Source organism: Acanthaster planci, linkage group LG03 (assembly GCF_054643075.1).
Source record: "Acanthaster planci isolate LZ-2023a linkage group LG03, COTS_SCS, whole genome shotgun sequence".
Lineage (NCBI taxonomy): Eukaryota > Metazoa > Echinodermata > Asteroidea > Valvatida > Acanthasteridae > Acanthaster > Acanthaster planci.
In genome coordinates, this window is record NC_141779.1 from 2,881,671 (window position 1) to 2,895,254 (window position 13,584).

Sequence of the window (13,584 nt, forward strand, 5' to 3'; positions counted from 1 at the left end):
TCATTCCTCATACACATCCAAACCGATGCTGGAACGAGCGCAACATGTGATGTCCCTGGTAAGCTATCGGATCAATTTTATGACGCGCCTTGTGTCATCATATTACATTCCCTCGTCAGAAAAGTACCCCCTTTCAAGCTAATGCAGCCATTATTATCTCGTATGATCATTTTGGTAAAAAGGGAAAATATGCAACTTTTCTATACAGGAAGAGCGTTGGATTTGAACAAGACTGTTATGCATTGAAGGAATTTGAATGCTCGGTTAGAGCATCCTGAACAAAAGACAATCAATGGAATTTGGAAGGAATTCTAGAATTCAAATCGCTGGAATTAAAACATCAACTAGGAGAAATATGTCTTGTCAAAGCTTTGGGTGTTCTCGTGCCTGTCTATCAAGTAAATCTGTGGACCAACAGGCCTACAAACATCGAAACAACACGCTTCAGCAACAACCAGCATCAATATAACTACTAAATAAGACATGAGCTTTCAGCAACTTACAGGAACAAGCAGAGTGGATTACGAGTTCATTGTTAAGTGATTAAGGGCAGCTTTAACGGTCAACCGATAATTGGGGATGAAATCCGTCCTCAAATCAAACCACTTAACTCGGGTCGTTAAAACCCACTTGATGACAAGCTGCCCTCAGGCGACAATTTTCAACTTCTAAAGATCTTCAATTCCCTGAAACGTCCCCCCCCTTTCGCTCAGTTTCTCTCCAAAGTTGAAAATAACCACGACCACATCTTAAGCGGAATAGAACCCCCCCAACTTCCAAGGTGTTTCTGGCTTCAATCCGTTTTTGTTTCTGTCCAGCAAGAATTCATGTTGAATAATGAACTCTGGGGTTCTCTGATGCCAATGGCAGTCCCCCTTCATTGGACCCCGTGTTTACTTCCGAGGAAAATATAAAATGGCCGGCCTTCGTGCAAGATAGTAGTTGACTTTAAAGATTCAGGGGCAGTCGAATTTTCGACAAGATTGTTTTTGAATGGCTAAGCTGGGTTAATTTGTTGTTTTCCCCCACTTCAAAAATAAGCCCACACGCATCTGCAGGTTCTGGGAGCGCCCACTGCCACCGAGACTCCTTACGTCTAACCACCTCCATGGTCTAACTCTCATGAAACCTATTTTTAGGTCGGGTTTCCATTAAATTAATCGGCATCAGTCAAATACCGAGTAACTGATGAAACTCAAACTGATCCCAGAATACGGGATGCAGTGTTACTAGTCCACCTTTGCATGGTAACGGAGAGAATAAGTGGACAAATAGGCCTATAATACATTTCTTTTACATCAGGTGCAATAAAGTGTTGTTTAATTTCTGTTAATGGGAACTTGATAATACTACACTACAAATGAGTTTAATGTCCACCAATTGACGCTGACGTTGGCGGCGGTTAAGTAAAAACATCGACAAATCGACATACCTCTGTTCAGAAGGAGCCCGATCCTCCTCGCCAAATCCGTCTCCTCCAAGAACTGAGTAGAGAACAATGAAAATGTCACAACATTAGCGAATGAGGAGAGCAATCACATGCTGAATATTTCATGCAGTCGCTGAGGACCAGCCTAGTCGTCTCGTGCAACTCAGAAGGGGGTAGGGAACCAGTTTGAGGGGACCTCTACGGTGTATTGTGGTCCGTGTTTGACAGCCGCTGTGATTTGACCTCGATCGCGGGCAAATCTCGTCTGATGCCCAGACTAAGACCCCATCCGGTAGAGCCATCAAGATGACCTGCCGCGGAATTTGTTTTTCCATTTCGAGGACGACTGTGACCTCCAGTTTGTTAAACTGTTTGGTCTAGGTGAGAAGTCAAGAGGCTGTCACTCTGCCAAAAAAGACCATGAGTTCTCTGAAATGAAGGACGAGCAACAAAAAATGTAGCGAAAAAACTAAGACAAGGAAATAATAACGTTCTAGCCCTTGCTAAGGGTCATTAACTGCCTGATTTCTGAATGTTCTGAGAGCGACATTAACAAGACAATGAATGACTTGACCTGATCCCGGTGAAGAAAGTGAATACTACAAGGAAAGTGATTTAAATGTGTGAAAGGTCTGGAAAGCAGTCTATTTATTATCGCATTGGTCACACTATACTTTAAAGGGTAGCTGCAATCAATTTGTTTCAATACAAACCTTCAAAATGCACCTCTGTGTATCGGTTAACTTTATTTTCAACTTTTATTTCATTATTTAAAAAGATATTTTACTGCCCCTTGGTTGTCATGGAAACAAGTATTTCCATATTTATGAGCAAAACTGTGATGTCACCCAGGAAAAAAGTCTCAATGTTACATTGGTTTGTACATAAAAAAAATCTTGCATCATCATGGTAGATTTTTTGGACTAGATTTTCTCATCTCTGCTGACCCATTGTTATTTATGAGCATAGCAATAAGCACACACCAATACCTGTCTCCGATTTTTTTCAGCGAGTATATAAATTCCGAACTCACAATTTGAACAGAAGAACCAGTGCACTGAAAGAACATTCTTTACTTCATTTCGCCATATAGAAATGTTAAGAGTTTTCATACATTGAAGATGAGTACCATAAAGTTGTTGAAAAAGTGTGTCTGAGGAAAATTTCATGCAGTCACACTTTAAGCAATGGGTAAATTTTTCCACCAAACTACAAAATTGGCATCTGTGTACGAATAAAATATAATGTAATCTGACACAAAACTTCAAAGTTTTGAAGGCTCAGGTGTAAACTGTCGAAAGTTCGTATGTACTGTTTACGCAAAGTGCTCAAATTTGTGAAATTGAAACCTGCACTAATTCCGGAAACACCTCGGTGTTGAACTCTATCGTTGTTTATTTTCTAACCAGGCAAAGGCTAATAGTTATTCACTCCAAACTGGGCTTCAGTTGCATTTGTTTGAGTAAATTCAATCACACTTTTGTCGTGTGGCTTAATGAATCGGTAACTCAACTACTTCTCGGTGTTACTACGGAAGCAAAACTGCATCGTTTCCCCAAGGACTTGTCCGATTAGTTTGTGAGCTACTGAAGTGAACGATCAGATTTCATACTTTTATTTTTTGGTCAGTACTGTATTTGCCAGCGGCTCAATGTAACAAGCTAGGACAACAACAAATAAGATTATATCTGAATAGTATTCTTCCTGCAACAGTTAAATTTTTAACTGGTCTAAAGTCGATTGATTATTCACCGATATTTACTGGCAGGGTAATTATCAAAGACCGCATTCCATTCGAGATAATACGAGATTATGCGAGATAAAGTTGCGATGTGATCGTACACCTGTACGTTAAACCTTCAATCGATCACTGGTGACAAGTGGGTCAATCCCAACCGGAATGTACTCTTTGACCTCCGCAAGGCCATTCTGCGGCCACAAAGCTTAGAAGCTCTAGCCAGCAGAGGGCGCACTTCAATACGCAGGGTGTGACCTTGCACAGGCGCATTATAGGGAGTTTACGAGACGAAAGTTGTCGTATAGTACGCCTGATTCGGAGTTGATTCAGGTCAATAGTCAGATATCCACCTTGCAATAAAACGGTTTGGAAAGGAAAGACTTTCCTTGGTAGAAGAGAAGTCCCGAGTAACACAGTGCGAAGTCGATTCGTTATACGAGACACTGTAGGCCTATCCTATGAGTGAGCCTTAAAGTTTCCTGGGAATTACAAAGTGACACGTTATTATAGAAGTCAAACCAACTCATCCAACGAAAAGCAACTACGCAGAACGGTCGTTCGGGTTTTCTGGAATTGCAATTCTGATATTCTTCAAGAAAAAAAATAGAACATGAATTAAGGCTGATATTTTCTGCGAGGTTCAGACGCTGTGTCACCACCATCGTAATGGCCAACTACAGTGCCGACTTTTTGTCTGGAACGTCGACAAGAAGGCAGAGGTTTGGACTCTTTGAGGGTGATAAGAGGTCCTTGAGGTTACCACTTCTGTCAAAAAAGAACGATTGCCCAGCTAGCATCTTTTCATTTAAGATTTGAAAGGATAGAACATAGCCAGACAAACGTCACTTCAGCATTCATCAACCACCTACAGCCAAGAAACCCATGCGGAGAATTGATTTCAGGAAGAAAAAAATGCCGGGAGAGCTTCAAAGCAGACAAAGTGGGCATTTTCCCTTGTTTTCCACCGTCAGGAATTGTGGCTGTTAAGGTGCTTGGCATACACGACAAAACCTGCAAAATGCCGCAGGAATGTCGGCGTGTTCTTTGTCTTATTTGCTGCAAGAACCGGCCGATCTGGCGCGAGCTCTTTCGAGTAAACGACGAGAAGCTGAAAGTGTCGTTAGCAAAATAGGGTTTTCCATTGTCAACACGAGACGTACACGTGTTTCATGGGGACACCTGACTAGATCAACATGCCACCTCCAATTTCCTTCCCAATTAAGTCAACTTGAGCGATGCTACAAGGGGGGACGCTGGAGTGTCTTGGCACCATTGTTGTGCAACCTCGCGTATTGATTTCTGGCACCGTGTGTGTGTATGCCATCACTGGACGAACAATACCTAGCTGTTGCAAGACTCTGGGAACCGTGGCTACCATAAGCCACACCACGGGCATCAAGTTGTTTACTCGGAGTTAGATAGCGCAGGCATTTTATGATCAATTGTTTTCAGCCAAGTGCAGTAAACACAGAATTCACAAAGCCAGCGGTACACTGTTTTACAACCTGTATGTAAATGTTTGCGGTAGGGAAGGTGTAACAGAACACAAATGTCAGAACTGTAAATCATTCAACAGGCGTAATAATACATACAAATCTTTCGCCATTTTGATTGAAAGTCACATGGGCGTATATTTTAAATGTTCAGGTATATAGATGCTGCGAAAACCCCAAAACGAGAACAGGGGAAACACAAAGGAGAAAAACGGTCCTGTCTTTAAGTGTTGCTTTCAAGGACAAAATTTGTTCTAATTTTGTTCAGTACTCTCTAAAAGTCTTCAGGATTAGTGTCTGGAAGCTGTCAGGGGGGTGATTAGGAAGCCAGAAGTTTATTTTACTGATTGTAGCTCACTCAAAGGGTTTCTGCGGTTTTCTTTAGTCACAAGAAGTCAGTGCAGCCTCTGGAAGAACACCAAACGCGTGGCTGTCAAATTTGTCACCAGAGAGGGGGTTAAGATAATGGACTTCATTCACCCCAGAACTATGGGGTTCGATGGCGGACGTCGAACCCCCCAGTTTTGAGGGTATTCAATGTGAATTTCCTTATTCAGAATACAGAGGAGCATATACTTGCTTTATTTTAGTCTTTTTCTAGGTGGACACATCTTGTTGGGGTAAAGGCGAGCAGTTTTATCAATTAAGTAAACAACTAAGTAACCATAATCCATATCAATCAGAGATGACAGAAACTGCCTTACCTTCTACAAGGAGTTCAGCCTCGCTGCAGGCAACTCCCGCAGGATTCCTCGCCTCACACTTATACACCCCCTCATCATCAGGCCCCGCCTCCCGAATAATCAACGAGCAAAGATCCTCTCCTTCGAATTCTATCCTGAAGTGGCGGCTTTCCTTGATCTCCCTCCCGTCTTTGTACCAGTACACCTGCGGTTCAGGGAAGCCCGAGATCCGGCAGTCAAAGCGCGCGGCACTGCCTTCAAAGACCTCACAATCGCGGAGGTCTTGGTGAATTGCCGGGTGTTGATAAGTTCTCTTACGGGTCCTGTGGCCCCGATACACGGCCTGGATTGTGGTGGCAGCATCGGTCACTTCTCTGGCCGGATTATCCACGTCGATATTCATGTCCTCCGAGTCCGAAGTGTGACTGTTGAAATCAGCTAGACCGTGATCAGAAGCTCGATCGTTCTCAGCCAAGTCCGAAGTGCGGTCTGAACTGGTCAGATCGCTGGCGTAGTTTGAGAAGGGTGCTTCGGTGTCAGCAGTCAGCGTGTCCCGTGCAGTGATCTGGCGGGTGACGGTCGGTGTCGACTCATCCGCGTTATCTCCTACCCCACCTGTATCGGTATCAATAGCTCTGCGGGGAGGCAACTCGTCTATTTGATAACTTTCCAAGGGTTGTGCTTGCACTATTATATCGCTGGACGACTGGCGCTCTACAGCCTCATTCCGATCGTTCAAATCGATATTTGAACCGTCACCAGGCGTTGGTTCGATCTGCTGGTGTGCTTCCTGCGCTAGTCTTAAGGCGTCTTCCTCTCGCTTTGCCTTCAGCAACTCTGCCAGAGAAGCTGAATCGTTACTCGCCAAGGGATCTTGTCCAGTCGTCTTTTTGTGGTTACTGAAAAGCCTCAATGCTGTCATACGCCCGATAGCTCTCACTGCAGTTGCCGTTTTCTGTAGGGAGAGAATTCAAGAATACAGCTAAATCTGAGGCGTGAACGGGACACTGAATACATAACTGTTACGAACCATTTTCTTGAGGAAGACTTACACGGACGGCAGGCAATAATGGGAAAAGGCAGGAGCTGCCTGGGGGGAGAAACTAATTTGGGGATTTATAGGCCGAGGGGGTTTCGGTCAAGAGGATTACTAGCATTGGTTATTCCTCCAGTTTCCCACACAGCACGCTACGCCACAACTCCACCACCATGTTCGCCCTGTGTTGTGGTATGCATCCTTGGTCAACCGGTACACACAATAGGTTTAACATTACTGCCGAGAGAACGGCAGGTATATGTAAATATCCCCACGCCAAGCACTACTGCAACAGTACAATTAGCAAGTGTGTACAAAGGCTATCTAGTTTCTAAAAGGGGCCACTCGGCTCAACCACGACTGATAATACAAGATTCGGTGTGGTCGTATCGCCTTGCAGACGGGAGGCGTTGACACGAACAATAGAGGCGGCAGATTTTTTTTTTAACTCGTTCCAAAAACCACGACAAAACTCTCAATGACTTTTCTCACCACACACTTTCTGACGCCAGGGATGTTACAGAACTATTGTCACTTGTAAGAGTAACAGTCGAAGTCTTTAACAGTTTTTTCCAAAAATGATAAAAGGCTTCAAGGATATCATCAACAAATAAAAAGTATTACGATGCCATGGATACATCTTCATGCAATGTTTTCCTTTTTCTGGCAAACCCTCTTCATTTTTCGGATAAGCATACAACGCCCATTTTCCGACGCCACAAATGCCACGTAGGTCCTGGAATAATCCTCCCCTAATTTGATAATAATAACAACCCATTGATAAGTTTGTGCCGATCACTGCTCAGACCTCACAGATTTTCATCAAGTGGGACTCGAACCCACGACACAGGCACTGGCATCCTAAGGGGCATGTTTATCGCATAGCCTACAATTTGTATACAGCGCCCAAAGCATAACGACCAGCCCCTCCCTAGTCAATTGTCAACAGCTGGTTTAATGCCTTTTGACAGCCCCCCACCGAAATTCCTGGCAATGCTCACAAACAAGCGTTACTATAATGCAAATTTTGAGGAGATTAAGGTATATAAACCTAACTGTAACAGCATATTTCAAACACTGATATGACAAAATTAAGTCAAAATTCGGAAGGTTTGAGTATTTCCCGGTGATTTGTGAAAAGTATGTAAGACACTAGAATTCAGGATTCACTATTTAAAAGTGGCTTCAACATAGTATAAATTCCAACGTTGTGCAAAATTTTCATTACTTCCTTTAACGTAGACTGAACGGCACTAGCTTTATCATGACTCAAATCAAACAGAAACACAATCTGGCGGCGGGAAAATATTACACTTTATAGCTCGGCACCACAACAATGGCGAGGTCTGTGGTCTAGATAATCTCCGTACTTTCGAGTCACAAAACGACCTAAGTAAGAGCAAATTGCCCCCCTTAAAAGTGCTCCAAAACGGAGGTCAAAGTATTGAAGAAAAACGACAAAAAGCCAGCCCCAATAGTCAGCCAAAAAGGCACGAATTCCGCGATCCTTAATAGTTTAAACCAAACAATACAGGAGGGTAGTGCCACTCTGAAAATCCAGACAAGAAACTTCAAAGCTAACCGGCACATTCCGTGGCTAATGCGGGTCGAATCACTTCCCTATTCTGAGTTTAACACCACGGAGACGTGGAGACATAGGATTAATTGAGGGCACGGGGGGAGGGTATGTACGAGCCCGTCCCCGTTTAAAATACACATCATGACGTCGGGGTTAAAGACAGAAATTCGGATGGAGAAAACAGAGGGCTACATGAGTATTGCATACATCAACACTACTCGGTAAGGAAACCGAACTCACAGCACGTGCAGTACTTGATATGGTGCACGTTTTGAAGCTTTAATGATATTGTAAAATGCTTAAACATAAGTCTATCGACATGCAATAAAACTCGGAATCATTTAAGAAAAGCTCTTACCAGTACAGACTGCAGTGAACAGATCGTTCAGTTGTGACCGTTATGAACATGATCAACCCAAAATTCCACACACGACGGACTTGACCTCGCACACGAACAAAGACTGCCATATTTTATTCCCTTTTTTTTTCAAAATCCATCCGAGCAAAACGGTTGGGATGGAATCGATTTGTCACGATGACAGGTCAGCCCGTGTAGACCAGGTCCTTTTTTAGACTCAACCTTTCGCAAATTCAGAACGCTTTCCGCTATACTAAGATAATTTATTGCTCGCTAATTGTGTCCAGATTTGCAAGAACAGTAAATCACTTTCAGAGCACCAGCACAAATAGAAAGCCAAAATGAGCGGAACTAAATATTTCTCCTGCGGGGGAAATTTGTTTATTTGGGTAAAGAGTAGACAAAGAATGATGGAGTAAAAGACTCAGCGCTGTGCTCCGATAAACATCACATTATGGAGCGTTTATGAGACTGAAGCGAAAAACAACATTTCGCTGAAACGGGAAAAATTTCACTGAAGTCAGTAACCACGAAGGCCTTGGGGAGGCAAAGCAAGGGGGAGTGCGCACGCCTGAGTGAGCCGATGAGAGTGGTCAGCTAAACCCGACATCAACAAGAATTTCAGAACATCGGATAAAGCAAAACGTTTCCTAGAAGACTGGGTTATCTGTTTTCAAATCATTCACCGGTTTCCGCTAACATCTTTATAATGTCTGCCGTCGAAGTGTTGATGTCAAATGAAGAGTGTATGATTAATCGGTCCCAGGGGCGTTTTTGCAAGGAATGGTGACTGGGGCAATCATTTTCAGGGAAAAAACACGACTTGGCAAAGCTCCCCATTTCTCCATAATCTTGGAGACGAGCACAAGACAGGTGACAGACGATGACAGGTCAGCCCGTGTAGACCAGGTCCTTTTTTAGACTCAACCTTTCGCAAATTCAGAACGCTTTCCGCTATACTAAGATAATTTATTGCTCGCTAATTGTGTCCAGATTTGCAAGAACAGTAAATCACTTTCAGAGCACCAGCACAAATAGAAAGCCAAAATGAGCGGAACTAAATATTTCTCCTGCGGGGGAAATTTGTTTATTTGGGTAAAGAGTAGACAAAGAATGATGGAGTAAAAGACTCAGCGCTGTGCTCCGATAAACATCACATTATGGAGCGTTTATGAGACTGAAGCGAAAAACAACATTTCGCTGAAACGGGAAAAATTTCACTGAAGTCAGTAACCACGAAGGCCTTGGGGAGGCAAAGCAAGGGGGAGTGCGCACGCCTGAGTGAGCCGATGAGAGTGGTCAGCTAAACCCGACATCAACAAGAATTTCAGAACATCGGATAAAGCAAAACGTTTCCTAGAAGACTGGGTTATCTGTTTTCAAATCATTCACCGGTTTCCGCTAACATCTTTATAATGTCTGCTGTCGAAGTGTTGATGTCAAATGAAGAGTGTATGATTAATCGGTCCCAGGGGCGTTTTTGCAAGGAATGGTGACTGGGGCAATCATTTTCAGGGAAAAAACACGACTTGGCAAAGCTCCCCATTTCTCCATAATCTTGGAGACGAGCACAAGACAGGTACGGGCCTCTGCTCCACTACAGGGGCGGGGTGTTACCCAGTCGTCCCGCTTACGCGAGTATTACAATGTACACTGTAGTTATAACAATGTGTGCAGTAATACAGGACAGTTTCTCTGTTCGGTCTGTCTTTCGGCTTTGAAGTCCCTTCTCAACTATTTAGGATACAAAATAAGCAAAACCAAGCTTGAAATTTGAAATTCGAAGCACAAATCTTAGAATCAGCGACAAGAAGAAACATATCATATCAATTCATTTCATACCGGTATCATGCAATTACTTGAGACGGTGTGTGTTCAATCGTCTGTAACATCCCGAAGTCGATGTGGGAGTGGCACTGGCTGCCCCACGAAAACGCAAAAGTGTTCCAGGTTTGGGTCTCTATTCTTTGCGTTGGACGGTAGGAGCTTGCATATCTGCATATGCTCTCTTTTTTAATGTGGGGGGGGATGATGCAAAGAATCCCATCCATCCCTTCCCTGACGCCATAAGGAGACACCTTCTCAAAAGAGACATTATATCATAATGTACAAGTCACTCACAACAGAAAAAAAAGACATGGGGGGGGAACTGTAACAATGCCAATGCAATACAGCCGTCAAGACACCAGACCTTTGTATCTTCTTGCCCCTGGGCAAGCACCTTTTCTTTACATCCTCTCCGTTGACTCTTCTTTTGCCTCCCATGATGTATGCTTGCTGACGGGTAAATAACAGCCATGATTTCTGTTAGTTCTTGGGCTTCGTTGTGCATTCGTGCTGTCCTCACAAGCCGACGCATATTCTTGTTTCGTGAGTAAACAATACTTTCCATGCCTACTCTCATTCGGGGTAACACTATCAAGATGGATCTGCTTATTTATTCTGTGGATTTCTACCGTCACGCATCACTATATGCTACTTCTGTGCCGACAGAAGGCGGTGTATTCCCCCAATGAATTACAAATCGATGACACCCGCTTCCGTCACGTAGAATTGATTTACACCGGAACAGTTTATATTCCGAAAGAAATGATCAAGACAACTCTGTATAAAGCACGGCAATGTTGGAACGGCTCCAGAAAATGACTATAATACACCGTGCTGGTTATTGTTCAGAACAAAAATCAAGGGAAAATGACTTGAAAAGTTGTTAGCATAGTGCTTCAGTTATTCTGTTTTAGCGATTCTTGATCCTGTGTTCAGGCTAATTCTCAGCTCCAACCAGTTCCACATCATCCTCACAGGATTTGGTTCCTAAACACACATCCATCACTCAATTGATACAATGGTCCAAGAATGGAAACCCAGAGGAGTCTCTCTCGTGAACTAGCTTGGGCCGTTTTCCAATACTCAACTTCGGCTCCGTCTCAGGCTGCAACTGTTTTTAACTAGCTGACTTTGAAGCTGTAAACGCAGTAATTAGTTTAATAGTGCCACAAAACATCAAATAAGATGCAAGAGAGCCAGAAATTACAGTAATCCAATTTAATTTAAACGCTTCAGGCCCACAATCGGGGATTGGTTTTGGGAACGAAGCCTGAGACGGAGCCCAAGTCGAGTATTGGAAAAGGGCCATGGAAGAGCTAACCACTGCCCAACTGAACTTGAGTCTACAACTGAAGTTGAATTTCACGGCGAACCAATAGGATAAATCTTTTGTCTCTGAAGCATTCCTTAGAAGTCAACGTGGGTGTCCACTCATTTTGGGGGACTTATCCTACGCCATGCTTGGTAAAAATGATTCTGACATCACTAGTAACATCTATCAGGGGTTTAGAGTGAAATTGTTGAAAAAGGCGATTTGGCAATGTCCAACATTGGTGTCTCACATCGACTGTTGCAAAAATATCTGCAAGGAAGGCTAGTGTACATTTGATAAAAATAAGTAAACTGTGAATTTCCACAGAATTTCTTCATTTCGACGGAGGCGCACAGTTTCCTGATAACAGTGACATTTTGTGAGAAAAATTCTTCTGCAGAAAAGCAGCGAGAGAAACAAAGGAAACATTACATGATAATTTAATCAAATATGGAACAACTTTGTACCTGCATAACATGACGACACAACTGTTTTACGGCGAAACCTTGGTGCCTTTGCAATGTCGCTGCTTAATTACCTGAAACATTATCTCAATAACTAGTTCATAACTGTTACCCGAGGGTGATCATACCAAATGAGGGAATTGAGGTAATAGTACAAGCTGGCAACTTACCCGTGAAAACAAAGTTCTACTCTTCTGGGGTTGGGGATTCTTGGCCTCCATGGTGCAAAATGTCACTGAGTAAAATGAGAACGTTGCAGGTAGGTTGTCTTTGTATAGTCGCTGTGAGACTGGCAGTCTACAGCAGGAACAATCTCCAATGACCTGATTTCAAACCTCTGCTTTTACATTCTTTGATCCCGCGATTTTATTCAAGGTTTGATGGTTCCAATACAACAAGGCGCGCGATTGTTCAGTGTTACCCGCGCAAGTGACCCCTTTCATTTCAATCACTGCGCCAAAGCAGTTTTCCAAGAGCTGATGACGTCATTTTTTCTCAGATCACGGACATTGTACTGCCTTGCCCTAGAAGCAAAACTGTCCTCCAAGATCTCATCTCACAGCAGTGGTCTCTTGTGCTGTCTTTCTCACTCCTCGGAAGATCTTCTGAGAAGACGTGCAAGTGAGGCTACCTCATAACAAAACAATGCTCACCAACACCATCTGACTTCGTCAATGAGTGCCTTTGTGCCGGGCCAAAACCTTTGGCAAACACGACAACAACAAAAAAGAAGAGTCGCCAGGAGATCCAATTTTGAACAAAGCTGCACAACTTATACTGGGAGAGCTCACAGAACACCGTCGCTTATTCCTCAAAATCCCTATGGGCAGGAACCCTTGAGTGCAACGACCGTGTATTTGCTTTCCAGTGTCGACTGGCAGGAGTCTGGGAACAAGGACACTTGATTGACATGAAGTTCAATAGAATTTGCAACAACTAATAGGTCATTAGCTGGTGTTTATCGGCCAGGAAAAGAATGGTGTTTGCATTTTAGTCAAAGTCTTTTGTGTTGATGATCGAGAATGGGACAATTAGCCAATCAGATCAACCATCGGACCTTCTCCATGTTTTTCAGGCCAGACGCCCTCTCATCATAGTGCCTTGCTCTCTCGACGATTCTACCCAGCAGACGCCCTCTCATAGCACCTTTGCACAGACGATTCCCCGGTAATCCTTCAGGGAGACTTTTGTTGAGTGAGTTGACTGACCTACATCAGATTATTTCTCTTATTCAAGAGTTAAATCCTGCACGGACAACATTCCCCCTGCAAAGTTTGGGAACCCAGGGTGGAACAATTCAATAGCGACGGGTTACTGTAGGTAGGAATAACATCGGTGGCATGGGTTAGGAAAATCTCGAGTCGGCAACTGCATCTACTCGTGTGTCCGACTACAATTCATCTACTGCACATCAAGTGCCATGCAACAGAAGTGTTCCATTTTGGAACCAATGAGACACCTGAAAGTTTACTGTTTCAAATTTACCTCTAGGAGCTGACGAAAATACAGGCTAGAATGAATCTCACCATTTGACTTTTAAGATGTCACTTTTCAGTGACATATTGGTGCGGTGGAATGTCTCGAGGCAGGACTGAGGGGTAAACTCAGATCGTGCATAAACACGGCTTTGCCATAAACAAGTCTTGATTAGGTGGTTTACTCAGA

At 43.4% G+C, this 13,584-nt stretch overlaps 1 protein-coding gene across 2 annotated transcripts in view; it reads right to left on the minus strand.

The window, feature by feature from the left end:
• The window catches only part of LOC110985015 (myosin light chain kinase, smooth muscle-like), a 66,996-nt gene that overhangs the window by 31,702 nt on the left and 21,710 nt on the right, over positions 1-13,584 (minus strand). Inside the window, exons 1-3 of one of the 2 annotated variants that reach the window (XM_022245719.2) lie at positions 12,090-12,330; positions 5,365-6,298; positions 1,433-1,484 (exon numbers count right to left, since the gene is read on the minus strand). In XM_022245719.2, the coding sequence (XP_022101411.2) occupies positions 1,433-1,484; positions 5,365-6,298; positions 12,090-12,140 (1,037 nt within the window). In that variant the 5' untranslated portion in view covers positions 12,141-12,330. Of the gene's footprint in view, positions 1-1,432; positions 1,485-5,364; positions 6,299-12,089; positions 12,331-13,584 lie in introns of those variants that run through there. The other variant, XM_022245703.2, reaches the window with a different exon arrangement.